The 20,731-nt window shown below is 41.0% G+C and overlaps 1 protein-coding gene across 1 annotated transcript; it reads left to right on the top strand.

The window, feature by feature from the left end:
- The first annotated feature begins 111 nt into the window (after nucleotides 1-111).
- On the top strand, nucleotides 112-16,776 carry scn1laa (sodium channel, voltage-gated, type I-like, alpha). Its single transcript, XM_084023520.1, has 24 exons — nucleotides 112-195; nucleotides 291-419; nucleotides 1,113-1,204; nucleotides 2,240-2,470; nucleotides 2,880-2,943; nucleotides 3,093-3,234; nucleotides 4,783-4,989; nucleotides 5,167-5,436; nucleotides 6,342-6,713; nucleotides 7,811-7,943; nucleotides 8,031-8,269; nucleotides 8,366-8,539; nucleotides 8,628-8,984; nucleotides 9,175-9,654; nucleotides 11,267-11,399; nucleotides 11,491-11,645; nucleotides 11,779-11,952; nucleotides 12,047-12,169; nucleotides 12,274-12,549; nucleotides 12,648-12,704; nucleotides 12,995-13,129; nucleotides 13,256-13,360; nucleotides 13,462-13,732; nucleotides 13,860-16,776. The coding sequence occupies exons 1-24, from the start codon at nucleotides 116-118 to the stop codon at nucleotides 15,035-15,037; spliced, it is 5,577 nt and encodes a 1,858-aa protein (XP_083879646.1). The 5' UTR covers nucleotides 112-115; the 3' UTR covers nucleotides 15,038-16,776.
- Nucleotides 16,777-20,731: the final 3,955 nt, after the last annotated feature.

Below are 20,731 nucleotides of genomic sequence, written 5' to 3'. Positions count from 1 at the left end.
ATTGTTTACAATGCCTCCCTGCATGAGTTTATGATGAATTATACAACAAAAAAAATAGCTTTTATCCCTAATAAAATAAGTGGCTTCCTTGACAAGCGCCTGCAAATTGTTCAGTATGGTGATCATGTGCACCATCCTTGCCAACTGTGCATTAATGACACTGAGTCGACCCCCTGACTGGGCAAAGAACATGGAGTGAGTTTCCCACGATTTTACACATCGCCTAACAATCATGTTTCATGAATGTGAAAATGTAGTTTGGTTTAACGACTACTTTATGTTTCCAACAGGTACACGTTCACCGCAATCTATACACTTGAATCCCTCATTAAGATTTTAGCTCGAGGGTTTTGCATAGGGAAGTTCACCTTTCTAAGAGATCCCTGGAACTGGCTGGATTTCAGTGTCATTGTCATGGCGTAAGTAGTCAGTCACAACAATGCTTGAGCAGATGTTACATTCTTTTCCCCCAAAGGTTATTTGTATGGATGAGTTTAACTGGTTTCACTAGTAAAAGCAATGCTTCTGTTAAGATGTGATACCACGTGTTGATTATGACATATTACCTATGTATATTACCATTTATCATTTCATTCAAAGCCATTTTTAGGTCTTAAAGTTAAGGCTATTCTATATTTTTGTTACAGTCAACAAATTGCAAACCAATAATGCTGATAACATCTTTCTGTGGCACTCGGCAACAAGCCCATTCATTCCCACTGAAGATGTTAATCTTTTAAAACGGCTCACAGATATATATTTTCACTTTTTTTAAAGACAATATCATTTTCTAAAACAGCTGGACACTATTACTATTACTATAAACTATGTCACAGTTTTAGTCTTTTTATGGGATTTGTTGACAATAACAACACTATACTATATCACCAGACTTAACCTTTGAATGTGTGTGGCCTTATTGCTCATCACTGTGACCTCATTATCATTCCGCCTTCACCGGTGTGCATGCCTTGGTTTAAACTGTCGAGCGCTTCACCTGATTCTGTATGTGTGAACATGAAATCATCTATTTCACATCGATGGCTTCAATCTATGTCAGATGTATTGTTGTCTCAGTCGATTTCCAATAGTAATTCTAAGTTTCCCTGCAGGTATGTAACAGAGTTTGTAAATCTAGGCAATTTTTCAGCCCTTCGCACGTTCAGAGTGCTGAGAGCGTTTAAAGCTATTTCAGTTATCCCAGGTAAGCAGTAGGAGCAAGTGTGTGTTAGATAGCCTCTTGCACGATTTCTCCCGCCACCCTTCAACTTCCCCTCCTCCAGTGATCTCCCCTCCCGTTATCACAGAGTTGTTTCAGCAATCTGAACGTCCACAATCCTGAAAAAAAATCTGGTTCAGATGGGTGTGTCACATTTTCAGGTCCAACTGTTTGACCCTCGTGTGCAGTGTAACCACTGGAACCAGGAATCTCACGCAGCAAAATGTGATGTTCTTCTATGCTCTCCAGCCTCAGGAGGCTAGTTCAGCTTGCATAGCTACTCTGTGAGCTCCGTGCTTAAGTGTTTTGAACAATCCGCTCCTATTGTTTCTTGCACTATTCCTTGTCAGTCAATTGCTCCTCTTTGTTTGTGGTTAAGGCCTCTGTGGTGAGGGTGCCTCCCATTATTGTTGCATGTACAATATCAACGTCATGCAAGATCTTAATTTCCTGTGTTACTTTCTTGTGTCCGATAGCCATATTTAGTTTTTAACTAAAATATTATTAAGCTGGGTGGCATTTCTAGTGTTTGCTATTAAACCACCACAATAGCCTACTTGTGAGGGATCTTCATCTTACTGCTAAGATAGTAGCGTGAAGGTTTTACTTTAAAGGGAAACTCCACTGATTTTACACAACAAAGTCAGTTTGCAGGTCTTGAGGACTAATACTACATCCGTGAAGAGGTCGTATCAAGCCTTTTGTGGCTGAATTGATGTCAATTGAGTCACCACTGGGGTCTGATGCCTGCAGCTTGAGGCTATAACCACTACGAGCATACACCTAACACAGCTGTCCATCATTATGGGTGATGAGGGCACCAGATTAGACAAAGAAAATGCGTGGAATGACAAAAAAAGACAATATAATAATATGATAATATGTCTGTGCTGCATTGACCATTAAACCAGTAAATCAGTGGAGTACCCTTTTAAAGACAGAGCTCACTTTTTCATGTTCATGTTGACGGTGTCTTTGAATTGACTAGTCAGAGTAACACCTGCTACTGTATCTTTGCAGGCCTGAAGACCATCGTCGGTGCGTTGTTCCAGTCAGTGAAGAAGCTTGCCAATGTGATGATTCTCACCGTCTTCTGCTTGAGCGTCTTTGCCCTTATAGGGTTACAACTGTTTATGGGCCATTTAAGGCAAAAGTGTATACGGACAATTGATAATTCCACCATGAATGTCACATCTGGGACCGACTTGAACGAAAAGGCTTTTGACTGGGATGCATACATACTCAATAGCAGTGAGTAATAAACTTTCCTCTGTTCCACTTTGAGTAAGTGACAGCTTGGTCCTTCACAAAAAAAAAAATCATAAATGGTATTACTTACATAAAGGATAAATAAAAGGTTAAGCTAATAGAACATCATATTTGTGTTTTATTTCAATATTCATCACTTTATTATGTGCTCCTCTACCATCAAATACAAGAACTCTGCAACATATTCCATCTACATGAGGCAGTTACACAGTTGAATAGACTTTGCTCTAACCTGGGTGTCAACATATTTACTTTTTTTATTTATTGCAGGACTCTTGTACTTAGGTGTACCCATTAGAATTGCAATTATAATATAATTCAATGTATATCTAGGACTTTTTTTGCAACCCCTGCTGACAAAAAAGTATATTTTTCCGTCTTTTTCCATCAGGCAATCATTATTACCTTCCAGGCAAACCAGATCCATTGCTTTGTGGAAACGGTAGTGCAGCTGGGTAAGCTTATTACCCAACCACTACAAGACTAAATACAACATAGAATGTATAAAATCCTTGTATGATGCAACTGTTTCTTAGTAACATTACTTTGCAGTGTGAATCCAGGATGATTCGTCTGAGCTTCACATACTCTCTGTTTGTTGCAGGCAGTGTCCAGAGGGCTATTCGTGCATCAAAGCGGGAAAGAACCCAGACTATGGTTACACCAGTTTTGATTCATTTGGTTGGGCCTTCCTCTCTCTGTTTCGACTGATGACACAGGATTTCTGGGAAAAGCTTTACCAGCAGGTACGCAAAGGAATTAGAATGAATGTTTTAATTGCTTTAGCTTTTTTGTGCCTATAATTTTATTCTATTCCTTTTTTTTTTTTTTTTACTGATTTTCAGTAAATAATAGACATATCTATCAAGATAGATAGATGTGTGTTTGTGTGTGTGTGTGTGTGTGTGTGTGTGTGTGTGTGTGTGTGTGTGTGTGTGTGCGCGTGTGTGTGCTCAGAGCAGCGTTGACTCAGCTTTGTAATCATTTGTGGCCCCTACCGACCGGGGGCAGGTTAAGAATAGTGAGTGAGGAGTCAACAAAGAATCAATGGCAATAAAAGGGGGTTTTGAGAAAGCGTGAGTCACTCAAACCGCAAGAGATCCTTGAGCATGCAGCCGCAAATGAGCACTTACACGTCTGCAGTTTACTGTAGCAGCATTCAGGATAAGCCGCAACATACAGCTGAGTGTCATCTGCGTAAAAAAGACAATGTTGTTTCTACATACAGTATAATTTGAACGTGCTGGCAGCCTATATAGAGAGAGCAGAGTTAATGGCCCAAGTCAAGCTCCACAGGGAAGGCAACTTTAAACTTAAACTCCAATAATGTTCTTTATTATTGACATAAATTAAATTAAAATACATACCCAATGTTTAAAGGTATTCATACAGGACTGTTAATGGCCAAACGTATTGAACAAGAGTGAATATGTTTCCTGTGTTACATATTTATGTATTTTGTCAGTCATTGTAAAGATCACTCAGATCTGTAATTGAATGAGTGAGCAGTGTGAAGATGAGTCACCTCTGTAAGGATAACACAGAAATGCCAAAAAGCACTCAATTCCATTTGGCTCCAAATTTTGAGCCCTGGTATTTTTTAACAGCCGTGTTAAATTCCTTAATACCTTGAAATAATTATTGTGAAGTGTTAATTAAGTCCACATGTTCCAGCTGTGTTTTGTATGAAGCAAACTACTTAACCAGCTGGTTTGGTGGCAAGTTGATGAAATATTTGATCTCATGTGTGGTGGGGGATGCTGTATTTGAACGGTCTGCTTCTCTAAAGACATACACAAAAAGCCAGTGCTTGTTGTGTTAAGGACGGGCTCTGACACAAAGCATTTTCACATTACAATATTGGTATTTAGTGTTCAAACAAACCTCCACATGGAGGTGCACCTTGTTCAGTAGGAACAAAGATGAGTCCCACTGTGAGTCAGGCAAACACAACTTGAATGGCCCTAATGGCCTAGTGCCACTGAATAGGCTTGAAGTTTGATCAAATAAAGCAAACAGTAATACAACACTACACTGTATAATACTGTGTAATACACCAAATGTATTGTATGTCAGTGACTCTTTGTTAATTTTCTTTTATATTTTTTTTAATTTTAACTTTTGGCCTGATGGTGTCACAACAGCAAATTTCCCTGGGCATTTAATCAAATTAATTACGTTTTATATAATGTACATGTATTTCATGATAGCTTCTTGAGAACCGAGATGATCATATGCTTATTTGGACATTATTTCGAGCAGGTATATCACTACATTGTTTATTTTCCCTCCAGACGTTGCGGGCGTCTGGGAAGCCCTACATGATGTTTTTCGTGCTGGTGATATTCCTCGGTTCCTTCTACTTGGTCAACCTGATCTTGGCTGTGGTAGCTATGGCCTACGAGGAGCAGAGCCAGGCCACCATAAAGGAGGAGATTGAGAAGGAGGAAAAGTTTCAGGCCATGATGGAGCAGCTGAAACGGCAGCAGGAGGACGCTCAGGTACAGGTCCCAACTGATTCCAATAAAATACTATACATACAATATAATTACTCAATGCAGAAAAAGAGCAGTTTGTATTGTTTCTTCCAAATAGAAGACGCCCTTTCTGACGATGTTATCAGCAAAAACTGAACAATATGTGAATCAAAATGATTTATTCCACCTGTCACCCTCTAGGCAGCAGCGACTGCAGCTGCTGCAGAGACTGGGGAGGCCAGCGATGATGCCGTGGGCCCTGCGAGCTCCTCTGACAAGTCCAAGCTCAGCTCCAAAAGTGCCAAAGAGAGACGCAACAGGCGGAAAAAAAAAAAGGAGGAGGAGGGCAAAGGGGCTGATGAGAAGGGTCCTGAATCGGAGACACAGGACAGTGTGCAGAAAGCTCACTGCCGCTTCTCTGTGGATCCAAACCAGCTCAACTATGACATGAAATGCTCATCCGCACATCAGGTTCAGTATGATCTCTCAATATGATTTGTCTGTGAAAACAGCGATGTTCTGCTACCTATGTATCATGAATGTGTATATATGTATTATATATGTTTTAAATGTTTCCAGTTTAAAATCCCACCAAATTACAGTGGTATAGACGATGTCAACAACTTGTATTAAGCATCACGTAATAATTTAGTTGCTGATTCATCTCCGAGCCTGTCAGACAGTAGCATTGCTTGAAATTCATCCTTCCTCCAGCGACCACAGTATGTAAAAAAATAAGATGGCATCAGGAAAGATCAAAACACTGTGTTCTCTTGAATGGCAGATATGTTGCTCACTTTCCTGGTCCTTCACAAATTAGTTAAACATTTTCCGTTCGCTTTCATGCCATGGAATTAAGCCTGATGCAACGCTTTATTCACTGCTATCGCAACTTTTTTTCTTTTCACCATCACCTGTATCTTCATTGTCTCCATTATTGTCATGATCATCTTCTTTATCCTCATCAAGTCCTTATATTCTTGCTGTCATTCGTCATCAAGATGTTTTTTTTTTGCTGCAATTTTCCTCCTTACAATGCTCATCATCATCATCATCATCATCATCATCATCATCATCATCATCGTCGTCATCATCATCACTTGTGATCATCCTTATGATCACCTATTCCTTCTTCGCCATCATGATCATCATCCGTCCCATACTACAACAGTTATTATTTTTGATGTTGCAGTTTTTTACGTTCCCCAACGACATTATAATGACCATCATCAGCCTCATCATCACCATCAGACTATTCTTTCTTCCCCTCACCACAGAAATCACCTTTATATCATTTGCACATATGCGTCACCGTTCTTCCCTCTTTACGCTCAGCATGTATCATGTATCTACTGAAGAATATCTTTCTCTCCTAGTCCTTTCTGAGTTTTCGTGGACCCCTCTTCTTATCCAGACGGAACAGCAGGACCAGCCTTTTCAGTTTCCGAAGTCAAGCGCAGAGTGTGGGCTCAGAAAATGATTTTGCCGATGATGAGAACAGCATTTTCGAGGACAACCTGAGTCGGAGGGGCTCTTTGTTTTTTCCGCGGAGTTGTGATCGACGCAGCAGTAGCATGAGCCAGCGCAGCTTCTTGTCACATCTCCTACTTTCACCCAATGGGATCAAGCACAGCTCTGTAGACCGCAATGGGGTTGTGTCTCTGGTGGGCGGGAATTCACTCCCATCGTCACCTGTGGGGCTTCTTCTGCCGAAAGTAACAGTAGATGTGGCCTCCACCGGAGACAACGTAAGAAAGGGCTGTCTAACCCACATGGCCCTTTTTCATTTGCCTAAAGCCAATAATCCATAGCTCTGTCTATTTCGGTTTTCTTGTTCTTGTTTCATTTCTGTGTTGGAATCATACTTTGCACTGTACTCTGTACTGCCAGTAGTACAAACATCCAAAGCACCAAAGTACTTGACCATCCACACAATAGTTGTCGAGCTTTCACTAAAAGCCAAGCATGTTGTCATGCTGCTAGCATTGTTAAAAATACAAGCAGTTAGAAAGCTGCAGATCACCACCAGGTGTGTCTGTGTAACATTTGATTGAATTAATACAACCCGCAGTTGGCTAACTACCTGTCTAGACAGCAAGTCTTAGTCCAGAGTTACACATCTGCACCAGTTCTGTGAAGGCATGGGTCTCCATTCCTTCTCGTGGGCACAACTGCCATTTTAAGCATTTATTTTGGCTAAGCCGCCGAGAGGTACTCAGCAATGTGTGTACTGGTTGTTCTGCTAGCTGCTAATCAAATACACCGTCCCCCAACTGCTAAAAGTGAGCAGAGTGTTTTCCCCCAAAGTTTCTCTGATTGCAAAGCAGCGGCAGTCAGCGGGGATTCAGCAAAGAGTCAATGGCGGTATCAAACAGGCAATAAAAGGAGGTTTTGAGAAAGCGTGAGTCACTCAAACCACAAGAGGTCCTTGAGCATGCAGCCGCAAATGAGCACCCAAAACAGTCTGGAGTTTACTGTAATAGCATGCAAGATTAGCCGTGGACAGACACAAAGACTGATTCACTCACTCACGCACGGACACAGGACTGATCTACTGGAGGAGTTTTTGAGCGTTAAGTGGCTGGTTCACAATGCTTCTAACTCTTAACTGGCAATGCTGTGTCTGATGGACAGGAACGATTTCCTTACCATTCTACTTTTGTTTGATCCATATGCTAGGCAATCATAACCGTTAAATCTAACCAGGGTGCCATTATTGTATTGTGTTGTTGTTATCGCATAGAGCTTAGTGTAAGATTTCCTTATTGGAGTCAATGTAGTGTAGAAATATCTAACTTTCTAATGCACAGTTCTCTTTCATTGTTTCTTCGTTTTTTATCTCCAGGCTGACACCACTGACACAGAGTACAGACAGGCTGATGGAGGAGCAAACCCAGAGTTCATGGACTTCCTCGAGGGCCCAGAGTTCAGACAGAGAGCTCACAGTATAGCTAGCGTCATAACGAACACTATGGAGGGTAGGTGTTTCTACACCATGGCATGAGTATCCTATCTTGATTATATATACTTTTCAAAATATGCTTTTGTCATCACGTGTGCATCAGAGCTTGAGGAGTCAAGGCAGAAGTGTCCTCCGTGCCTGTATGACTTTGCCCACACTTTCCTCATCTGGGAATGTTGTCCAGCATGGATGAGGATCAAGGGGGTCATTAAACTAATTGTGATGGATCCTTTTGTGGACCTGGCAATCACAATCTGCATTCTACTCAACACACTGTTTATGGCCATGGAGCATTATCCAATGTCCAAAGAATTCTCCAATATGCTGTATGTGGGCAATGTGGTGAGTGGACTGTAAGGGTAGAGTACAGAACATATTTGTTTAAAAAAACCCAACAACAAACATGTTTATTAATGGTCATCCTTCCTTTTTATAAAGGTATTCACTGGCATCTTCACAGCTGAAATGGTCCTCAAGATCATTGCTTTGGACCCATTCTTTTACTTCCAGGAGAGATGGAATATTTTTGATGGAATCATTGTCAGTCTGAGCTTGATGGAGCTTTGCTTGGAAAAGGTGGGCGGCATGTCCGTTCTGAGGTCATTCAGACTGGTAAGTTATATATGTATCACATAGCCGAAATTTCGCACTTTGTGCGCCAAAAGATTTGAAATAACCTTTTTTTTTTTTTTTTTTACAGCTGAGAGTATTCAAGTTGGCGAAATCGTGGCCCACTCTTAACACGCTGATCAAAATAATTGGTAATTCGGTGGGGGCATTGGGCAACCTGACGCTGGTGCTGGCCATTATCGTCTTCATCTTTGCCGTGGTGGGCATGCAGCTGTTTGGAAAAAGCTACAAGGACTGTGTGTGCAAAATCAATACCGAATGCACCCTGCCCCGTTGGCACATGAATGACTTCTTCCATTCATTCCTCATTGTGTTCCGAGTGCTTTGTGGAGAGTGGATAGAGACCATGTGGGACTGTATGGAAGTGGCTGAGCCGGCCATGTGCATCATTGTCTACATGATGGTCATGGTTATTGGAAACCTTGTGGTACATTTTCATCTCTTTTGGTCAATTCATGTGCCCAACTTGTCCAGCTCTTGTAGATTTAGCTGATGGATGTAAATAATAACCACCCATGATTGCAGTTTTATAGCGACGCAAGTTTTGTTGTTATCAGAAAGTACAGCAGCTAAAAAGATGAAGAAATCTCACATGAAGTCATGTCATTATGTGATAGGTGTTGAACTTATTCCTGGCCCTGCTGCTGAGCTCATTCAGCGCTGACAAACTGGGGGCGACGGAAGATGACGGCGACATGAACAACTTGCAGGTCGCCATCGGACGGATTCACAGAGGCATCGCCTTCGTCAAGTCCCTGCTCCGTAGCACCTGCAGCAGCGTCTGTTTCGGGAAGAAGAAAAAAGGGAAGGGTGAGGACAAATCTCTGGATGAGCTCCACAAACCTTTAGGACCGAATGGCGTACCCAACCATACCATCAACGACTTTCCCATAAATGGCAACGGGGACGTGACCGGAGTGGACAAAAGTGGAGACAAGTACATAGTCAGCAGCAAGAGTGATGATTCCATAATGTCTTTCATCAACAATCCTAGTCTGACTGTCACTGTTCCGATTGCTGTGGGGGAGTCAGACTTTGAAAACCTCAACACGGAGGACTTCAGCAGTGCCTCCTCTGATGTACCAGGATGCCATGTGGTAAGGATGCTCTCTTGGATTGTTCCCTTTGGTCTGTCGAGGTGCCTTGTCTGTTAGAAATGTAGTTACTTATCACGGATGTTTATGATGTGTGATGGACGGCTGAGGATTTCTGTTTTGTTGCTTGTGTTGTTGTAGCTACACGGTATGATCAATCACCGCAGTAGTCAACTTGACTAAGTCCATGGCGCTGGGGTATGAGCATGTGACGTGGGTTTTCCCTAAAGGTCTCATATACCACAATCCTTTAACGAGGGGAGGCCATGGACAGGAAAATACCAGTGTGTAGATTACATTATGTGCCATTTAAGCCTGAGTGCTTGGGAGCTGAATCCTCCTCTTAAGGGGGCTGTTTGTGCTTTGCGTCGGAAGCAAGCTCACAAATGTGAAAGAAGTACAAGAAACACACTGTGTATTATATGATTGTTGTTGCTCCTTGTTTATTTAATTTGTGAATTTCATTTATATAAATATTGTCTCAGATTTCAATAGCTGTGTGTACAATCTATATGTAGATTTGTAAGGAAAGCAGCTCCTTACTTGCTGCTGCTATACAGATGCTCTCAAGAACTTGTAAGAACACTTTACACATTACAATTATCATGGACATCATTTATTAAAATAACCATCCAGTAATCTTTTAACAAATCATCCATGTATTTTGTTTGTTTTGACTTAATTCATTCTCCAGCTCTCAGTTTGTACTTTGGTTGATGCTGCAATAGTTTTATTCATTCAAATGTCAGTGAAAGCCAAATTAATTTAAATACAATTTATTTTAGTTGTGTTTAATTTTCTGAGATTTCGATTTCGCATCCTGCAACAGGAAATATGTAATTTAAAAATAACAGTGCTTTTCTGATTTCACCACATACATACGAACATTTTCTGCAAACCATGCTTTAGATAATCCAACACAACATTATATTTCATGTTTTTGTTGAATTTTTCTCAAGTGCATCTGACAGAAAACTGATAGATTGAAGCGCAAACCATCAACACATTGACTTCAGTCCTCACCATATATCACACTAACATGCTTACATCATTGCCTGCTCGGCATTAGCTGGTCCCAGGGCAGCCAAGTGCTGCTGCATCCTCCAGGAAGGCATTCAAGCTGTTCTCATCTACCAGCTATTAGGAGACACACCCTGTAGAAAGCCATACAACATCAGGCTACTGTAGAACACTGCCAGGCTGCACATTTTCAATGATTTAATTGGATATTTCTCCCTTATTAAATGTAATCTGCTTTTATATTTCATATGCATCATACAACAAGTAGATGTTTTGTGTGTCAATAATTGGCTAAGCAAATATTTGACAGGTTAAAGTCATGCTAGGCAGATGGTTGTAGTATGCCCATATCATTTATGTTTATCTAAATTAATAACGTCTACTATGTAATTAAATAATATTAAATTAAAGTGACTAATCAGTGGCACCATTCCCTTTATCTGCCACATTAAGTGGAGTTATGGAGTGGCTGGGCAGCACTAGAAACCATATAGACTCCTATTTAAAAACGTTATAAACGTATTTTATATTCAGCATGTCATCCCCTTAAGGCACTGTTATGTTTGCTCATCTAACACTGGTTTTACTCTGGCAGAACGTAGAGGACGATGGCCAGGTCAGCTCCTCTGAAGGCAGCACAATAGACGGTCTGCCAGGCGGGGAGGGAGGAGAGTCTGTAGACTTTGATTTGGAAGAATGTTTGGAACCTGATGCCTGCTTTCCTGATGGTGAGTACTACTACGACCACCACTTAACCCACTACAGCCTTAGCGTAATCTAATACCGGTAAATCACCATCTCCCCTTTCTCTCTTCTTAGGATGTGTGCAAAAGTTCCAGTGTTGTCAGGTTAACGTGGACGTGGGCTGGTGGAAGGTGTGGTGGACGCTTAGGAAGACCTGTTACCGGATCGTGGAGCACAACTGGTTTGAGAGCTTCATCATTTTCATGATCCTGCTGAGCAGCGGAGCACTGGTAAGACAAATGTGCAGGAAAACATGTCAACAAAGTTGTTTTTGAATACCTGATTTGTGTATTTCGTGTATTTGTATATTGTATCCCTTGTCAGTGATTTTATTGAGTTACATCACACATTCTTCACATCCAGGCGTTTGAGGATGTCTACATCGAGAAGAGGAAGACCATTAAAACGGTGTTGGAGTTTGCAGACAAAATCTTCACCTACATTTTCATTCTGGAGATGTTACTGAAGTGGGTCGCATATGGATATGCCAAGTATTTTACTAATGCCTGGTGCTGGCTGGACTTCCTCATCGTTGATGTAGGTTGAAACACGTCTGAGAACACAGATGGACACATACGCTTACTTTTTGAAAACACTTTTCTTAAGACGTGTGTTTGTGCGTGTGTTGTAGGTCTCGGTGATCAGTATGGTCGCCAATTTCATGGGGTATAATGAAATTGGTCCCATCAAGTCTCTGAGAACCCTGCGAGCTCTCAGGCCTCTGAGAGCCCTGTCTCGGTTCGAAGGCATGAGGGTAAGAGTCACTGGACCCCTGACCATTAAGCATACGGTGTTGTGCATCAAGTACCCTGTAATCTCTGCTGCACAGACAGATTGTGTTTGTGTGTTGCCGTGCAGGTGGTTGTCAATGCCCTGCTCGGAGCTATTCCCTCCATCTTCAACGTTCTGCTGGTATGTCTCATCTTCTGGCTCATCTTCAGCATCATGGGAGTCAACTTATTCGAGGGGAAGTACGGCAAATGTATCAACAGAACCTCGAATACGGATTTCCCACTATCGGACGTTAATAACAAGTCCCAGTGTATAGACTTTCCCAAAGAGGTTGCTCGCTGGAAGAACGGCAAAATCAACTTTGACAATGTTGGCTTTGGTTACCTTGCACTGCTCCAAGTGGTAAGTGGCAACTGAAGATATGTACTGTATATGTGAATACTTTGCTTGATTGGAAAACTGAATCTATGCAAATGTGGATATCATTCATTTCTATCAAGGCTACATTCAAGGGCTGGACGGAGATCATGTATGCTGCTGTGGATTCAAGGAGCAAGGTGATTTAGCATTTAACATACTGTTTGTTACATTTTTATAATCTCTTTTATGTTCATGAACTCAGACCACCAAATTATTAATCTAAGTGTGGAAGATTTAAAATAGTTAAACAACTGAACAACTGAGCTTTTGGATTCCCTGGAAACAAATACTCATACAAGTTATGAGTGTTGGCTGTACTATTAAATCACACTTGCTGTTAGCACCAGCCTAATCATCCAGGACTTAAATCTTAAAGATTATGACATAAATGTACTAATGTCTCTGTTTTCTGTCATTATTATAACAGGAAGAACAACCGGTATATGAGATCAACCTGAAGATGTACCTGTATTTTGTTGTTTTCATCATATTTGGAGCCTTCTTCACACTCAATCTCTTTATTGGTGTCATCATAGACAATTTCAATCAGCAAAAGAAAAAGATAAGTATCAGATATGCGTTCTAAACAGTTTGACAAATACATGCAAAATGTAAAAGCACTTCCTCTTAATGCAGATGCATTAATCACCTTTGCTGTGATTTAACGTGCCTCACATCTCCTCTTTACTTTGGAGGTCAAGACATCTTCATGACTGAAGAACAGAAGAAATACTACAATGCCATGAAAAAGCTGGGTTCAAAGAAACCACAAAAGCCTATTCCTAGACCGGCGGTGTGTAACTTTAATCTGCATCTAATCTGTACTACAAATCCCATCTTCCTTTCATAACACCTAAAATGTACTTGTGTTTTTCCGCCTTGTGTCTATTTCAGAACAAAATTCAAGGATACATCTTTGACTTCACCACAAAACAAGCATTCGATATTGTCATTATGGTTCTAATATGGCTTAATATGGTAGCCATGATGGTGGAAACTGAACAACAGTCCGAGGAAAAGAGTTCAACTCTCTACTGGATTAATTTGGTCTTCATTGTAATCTTCACTGGAGAATGTCTGTTGAAGATGATCGCACTTCGCCAATACTTTTTCACAAATGGTTGGAATGTCTTTGATTTCATCGTCGTCGTCCTGTCGATCATTGGTACGACCCACCATTCATTGCAGTCCAAATCAAATCAAATCATTCATTTATATATAGGTGTGTGTGTGTGTTTGTCTGTGTGCGTGTTTTGTTTGATTAATGTGTTTTTCTTGCTTTCTTTCTTTAGGCATGTTTCTCTCAAAGATGATAGAGGATTATTTCGTTTCGCCAACCTTGTTCAGAGTCATCCGATTGGCCCGGATCGGCCGCGTCCTCCGCCTTATTAAAAGTGCCAAAGGAATCCGCACACTCCTGTTTGCCTTGATGATGTCACTTCCTGCCTTGTTCAACATTGGCCTGTTACTCTTCCTGGTGATGTTTATCTACGCCATTTTTGGCATGTCGAACTTCGCTTACGTCAAGAGGGAGTCGGGCATTGATGACCTTTTCAATTTTGAGACGTTTGGCAACAGCATGATCTGTTTGTTCCAGATCACCACCTCAGCAGGGTGGGACGGCCTACTCGCTCCCATTCTCAACAATCACGAAGATGATTGTAACAATAGCACAGAGCATCCCGGCAGTCGTGTTAAAGGGGACTGTGGCAATCCTCCTGTGGGGATTGCCTTCTTTGTGAGCTACATCATCATCTGTTTCCTGATTGTGATTAATATGTACATTGCGGTTATCCTAGAGAACTTCAGCGTGGCCACTGAGGAGAGCGCCGACCCACTAAGCGAGGATGATTTCGAAACGTTTTACGAGGTCTGGGAGCGCTTTGATCCTCACGCGACACAGTTCATGGAGTACAGAAGGCTGTCTGAATTTGCGGATGCTCTGGACCCGCCGTTACGCATAGCCATGCCTAACAAGATGGAACTGATCTCTATGGATCTACCGATGGTGAGCGGTGAACGCATTCACTGCCTGGACATCCTGTTTGCGTTCACGAAACGGGTCCTGGGCGAGGGCGGGGAGATGGACATCCTGAGGGCCCAGATGGAGGAGCGTTTCATGGCCTCCAATCCTTCCAAATTGTCCTACGAGCCCATCACTACCACCCTCCGCCGCAAGCAGGAGGACACGTCGGCCGTGGTCATCCAGAGAGCGTTCAGAGAGTACGCAAAGAATCACGTTGCCATGAAGCCCTCTGGCACATCCGACAGCATTCAAAAGGATGCGACGCACACCGGCAAAGAGGATTTTCTCCGAGACATTTCCAGCGCTGATAAAAGTGAACTGACACCTTCAGCAGCCCCTCAGCCTTCATGCAACAATGTGACAACAAACGGGGGAAACAAATATGAGAAAGACAAAAGCGAAAAAGAGGTTGAGGGCAAAGATGTCAGTGAGCATTATAACTGAACGGGTGCTGGAGACGCGACAAAGACATTTTAATGAATGGCAAAATGTTTACAACCTTTGAAAGTGACTTAAACCATCCAATGGACTCCCTCAGTCTGGATATCTCTACCAGAATGACCATAATTACATGAGTCTAAAGGGTTTGTGGGAGGTGGCTCTTTCAGGCCGTAGCTGTGGACTACTTTGTCCGTGTTCCGGAGCAAGGATGCCTTTTGGCTGTTAGCGCTGAAGTGTTCTGAAAGACACATTAGTTAATGCTTTGACTTCTATTGCAGCTAGTTCTGCTACCCAGTGTCTTGAATTATTGTTATATCACTGACTGTTGTATTACCTACCTTTTTTCAGGCAAAGAGAAAAAAAAAACAGTTTTTACGTTATTACTTTGAGAATTCATAGCTTAGGTTACTTGACTTTTTATACACTTCTTTTACTTTTCAAAAGGGTTGTTCCTTCAGGGGTAGTCTTTACAAAGAGCAGCACTGCTTTAAGCCTCGTCTCGTAGCACTTAGAATACTTGACCAATCCAGCTGCGGTTAGAAATGTCGACCTGCATGAAGGTTTGTCCATGATAATGCATGCTAGAGTGTACTTCTTTCACCTCCGCTCTCTCCCTGTCTGTCATGCTTCATGGTGCAAAGAATACAGTCGCGACATGACTGTGTCTTTAATACAGAAACATGAGTTTAGCCTGCAGTCCAAGCTAATCCACCCCTGCTGTGTCAATTATGTTTGATTATCAGTGGCAGAAATACTTTGCACATTCAGTTTCGTTGAATCATCCAAAAATCATTCACGTCCTTCATCTCAGCCCGCTATATGTACCATTTACAATATTGCTTATTATCATGAAACTGCTAAAAACAGGAGAGCACCATCACTTCACTTTTTTTTTTTGACTTCCTCAAAATACAGGTCTCCTCTTCGTTTCTACCTTTACCTCCCTTTGTCTGTTTTCTTTCATGGTTGTTTTTACTGATGGACCTCGATGTAAAGACTATGAAGTTATGGAACAATTACGATACAAAACCAAATATATTCTCAATGATCTGTTCTTTTCAGGCAGATGGGGATACTATACATTTAGCAGGTGAACAATGTAAATGTCTGAAAAACTGTTACACGGACGGTGATTTTTCTTCATATGTCAAAGCCCTGTGTTTGATGATATGATTATATGACGCTGCTCTCCAACCTTTACTTTTCAATCTTTTACTGCATATTTGTTTGGAAACTTTGGGCCGTTTATGTTTTTGTGTGCTTTATAAACTGTTGTTTTTTGTTGTTTTTTTCTTCGCAGTTTACCTCTCAATCTTTATCATGATAAATATCTTAGTTGAAGGAAAGATGGCTCAGAATATTCCGAATGATTGTCTCAAGGACATGGCATCACACATCTCATGTTTCCTACTTCTGTTTACATTTTTATAGTGGCAGTGTTGTTGCTTTTGTCAGCTCGTCTCATGACAACCACCCTAGACTGTGTCACAACTTCATCTGTTGTTATCCATGTTATAGAAGTATATTTCCATTCATGTAAGTATATTTTGCATGTAATTAAAACATCCAGTACGTACACTATACTTTATGCATAATGAAAGAATGTTTTTATTACATAGACTTTAACATCTCCCATCGTTCATATGCATAATGCTTGTAGTGTATAAATAAACTGCATGCAAGACACTGCTATAACCCATTTCACTGAAACGCCGAAAGAATAAAGATGACATGTACCTCAAGTATGTCTAAAACATTTATTTATTTTCATTACATAAAATACATTATGTCTGTTTTATGTATGTAACGTCCTTCATTTCATGAATGTTTTTATCTGTGAGGTGACTGTGAGAGGGAGTCGAGGTGGATTATAGGACAAATATCCTCCCAGACCAAAAGTTAGTCTTTATTCAGTAGGAATGGCCCTGTTATCATCTATGTTCTGGTGAAACTGTGTACTGCTTTTTGTCAGACTGTGTCTCTTTATATCCTCTGTTTATATATATAAATATACATAATATACACTGACAAAGCCAACTTTGTTGTAGAGTAAAATGTATTAAATTAACTGTAAATTCTACATTGTACTATAATAATTCAGAGATGAGTAGAATATACTTAAAATATAGACACATTTTATTTATGTAATAAATGAATGAATGAAGAGTATGTTTTATTATAGAATTACATCATACACTCAACAAAAATATAAACGCAACACTTTTGTTTTTGCTCCCATTTTTCATGAGATGGACTTAAAGATCTAAAATTCATTCCAGATACACAATATTACCATTTCTCTCAAACAGTGTTCACAAATCTGTCTAAATGTGTGATAGTGAGCACTTCTGCTTTGCTGAGATAATCCATCCCACCTCACAGGTGTGCCACATCAAGATGCTGATCTGACATCATGATTAGTGCACAGGTGTACCTTATACTGCCCACAATAAAAGGCCACTCTGAAATGTGCAGTTTTGTCTCACAACAAAATGCCACAGATGCCACAAGCATTGAGGGAGCGTGCAATTGGCATGCTGACAGCAGGAATGTCAACCAGATCTGTTGCTCGTGCATTGAATGTTCATTTTTCCACCATAAGCCGTCTCCAAAGGCGTTTCAGAAAATATGGCAGTACATCCAACCGGCCTCACAACCGCAGACCACGTGTAACCACCAGCCCAGGACCTCCACATCCAGCAGGTTCACCTCCAAGATCGTCTGAGACCAGCCACTCAGACAGCTGCTGAAACAATTGGTTTGCATAACCAAACAATTTCTGCACAAACTGTCAGAAACCGTCTCAGGGAAGCTCAACTGCATGCTTGTCGTCCTCATCGGGGTCTTGACCTGACTCCAGCTCGTCGCCGTAACAGACTTGAGTGGGCAAATGCTCACATTCGATGGCGTCTGGCACGTTGGAGAGTTGTTCTCTTCACGGATGAATCTCGGTTTACATTGTTCAGGGCAGATGGCAGACAGCGTGTGTGGCGTCGTGTGGGTGAGCGCTTTGCTGATGTCAATGTTGTGGATCGAGTGGCCCATGGTGGTGGTGGAGTTATGGTATGGGCAGGCATCTGTTATGGACGAAGAACACAGGTGCATTTTATTGATGGCATTTTGAATGCACAGAGATACCGTGATGAGATCCTGAGGCCCATTGTTGTGCCATACATCCATGAACATCACCTCATGTTTCAGCAAGATAATGCACGGCCCCATGTTGCAAGGATCTGTACACAATTCTTGGAAGCTGAAAATGTCCCAGTTCTTGCATGGCCAGCATACTCACCGGACATGTCACCCATTGAGCATGTTTGGGATGTGCTTGACCGGCGTATACGACAGCGTGTACCAGTTCCCACTAATATCCAGCAACTTCGCACAGCCATTGAAGAGGAGTGGACCAACATTCCACAGGCCACAATTGACAATCTGATAAACTCTATGCGGAGAAGATGTGTTGCACTGCATGAGGCAAATGGTGGTCACACCAGATACTGACTGGTTCTGAGTCCCCAGACCCCCAATAAAGCAAAAAAATGCACATTTCAGGGTGGCCTTTTATTGTGGGCAGTATAAGGCACACCTGTGCACTAATCATGATGTCAGATCAGCATCTTGATGTGGCACACCTGTGAGGTGGGATGGATTATCTCAGCAAAGCAGAAGTGCTCACTATCACACATTTAGACAGATTTGTGAAACAAACAATGTTTGAGAGAAATGGTAATATTGTGTATCTGGAATGAATTTTAGATCTTTAAGTCCATCTCATGAAAAATGGGAGCAAAAACAAAAGTGTTGCGTTTATATTTTTGTTGAGTGTATTTAAATGTTGTAGTCACTGCACATGAACCTGAAAATGCAAAGTCCTTTTTAATCTGACATTTTTAGCGTTTAGCGTTTTAGCATTTTGATTCCGCGGGTTTGGACGAGAGAGGCGATTTTCAACTCTGGGGAAAGAAGATTTGGTTTGGCAACAGACTGTTTGATATGGAGCTGCTGCGTGGCTGGGCTAGCTCTGGTGAAGCGTAAGTTACTGCCTTTCTGTTTTACATTTGTGATAATACGAGTTTGTCATATTATTCAATTCACATCTATAGAACTAAAGGCGTAAAAGTTGCCTAAGTGAGGGAAATAGGGGAGGAAGAGACATTCGTGAGAAGCAGAGCGTTCCTGAGGGAGAAAGTCACATTGTCAGGTTCATTTTAACTGGATAAATTGGGTAAAATAGCTGGATGATGACGCTCAAGCTGCCTTACTATTTAAGTTAAGTTATTTAAATGCTCCAAAATAAATTCAAAGAACCAGTTCTGTGAACCCAGTTCATTTACTGAGTGGGTGGAATCGGGTGTCGGCAGTAAATGAGTAGACGGTCTTATTCCACATTCCGGTGACTCAGTACTCTCTTGCCGACTGTATTGGCTAATGAACCGATCCCGATGACAAGTTTAAGTGCAAAGTGTAGTTTGTCAATGTGCGGTGGATATGAAATTGTAATGCATAGTCAAGTCAAATCAAATCAAGTCAACTTTATTTTTATTGCACATTTAAAAACAACAGGACGGGCAAACAAACAAAAAACAGTTGTTTTTACTCCGTATCTTTCTTATTTTGATGTTTTTTAAGTTTATGTCATTTTACTTTTACATAGTACATGAGTACACCTGATACATAGATCATGTGTCCGCTGACACTATTCTCAATAATATTCATTCATGTTTCTGTTGTTAAGATTTGTTTTGTTCAAGACCACATTTTGGGTTCGGTTTGATGTGTTGAGCCGTTATGGAGGTATTTTTACAAAGTCAGAGCACACCAAGTTTTTTTTTATTATTAAAATGGAATTAACAAACATGATGTCCAGATTTTCACTGTAATTATTTATAAATGTAAAATAAAGCAGCATTTTTAGGAACTAATGCCTTTCTTCACCTGTACTTCTTTGTTTTGTTGACTGATGACGTTGATATCTGCCCGGCAACTATTCACTGTCATGGTTGACTGAAATTGAGTAATCATCAGACTGTTGTGCTAACTTCCAGTTGAGCGAGGGGATTTTATTTAAGTGTTAACCACAATCAGAAGCACTAAGCATCAGCTTTTACAGTTTTACATTCTTTTAATGCTCATAACTATCAACCCATCATTAGCATTAGTGTCCATCAAGACATTTTGAAAAGCATGACTGGAAGCAAGTCCTTGCAAAATTTCCTTCAAATTTCTGAACTGAAAATTGTCAGTTTGCAATATTTTCATTTCAGCTGTGTTTGAGCAAACATCAGTCTGGTTTCTGAGTGCGCCTTGTGGCTCCTGCCGGAAACTATTAGCATCTTAAGTGGGTGGAACATTTTATTAATTATTAATAACAGTCCAAATATTCATTACAGTCCAACATCGCTTTTACCTATTGTGACTGCTGAATCCTGAGGGCAGTAAACAAGAGGCTGATGGCAAAGTGCTGATTATTCCTGCCATACTGTCTCATGCTGATGTGATTATCAGTTTTGTGCCACACCCACTCACAGTGCCTTATGGCTCACATGTTGTTTGCAGAACAGTTGAGCTGCCGCTGAATACATACTATAATGGCTGTAATGAATGATAAACATACTTATAATGCATTTTAATCTGATTAGAGCACTTTATAATAATAGTTATGCACACTCAAAAATAATGCTTCATAGCAGGACT

The sequence above is a fragment of the Eutrigla gurnardus genome, assembly GCF_963514095.1.
Source record: "Eutrigla gurnardus genome assembly, chromosome: 12".
Classification (NCBI taxonomy): Eukaryota; Metazoa; Chordata; class Actinopteri; order Perciformes; family Triglidae; genus Eutrigla; species Eutrigla gurnardus.
This window is presented reverse-complemented; position numbering and strand designations above follow the sequence as displayed.

Coding starts and splice junctions, on each gene's coding strand:
- scn1laa (XM_084023520.1), top strand. CDS start 116: ATGGTGATCATGTGCACCATCCTTGCCAACTGTGCATTAATGACACTG. Junction 5,437..6,341: donor AATGCTCATCCGCACATCAG/GTTCAGTATGAT, acceptor TTTCTCTCCTAG/TCCTTTCTGAGTTTTCGTGG. Junction 8,270..8,365: donor TGCTGTATGTGGGCAATGTG/GTGAGTGGACTG, acceptor CTTTTTATAAAG/GTATTCACTGGCATCTTCAC.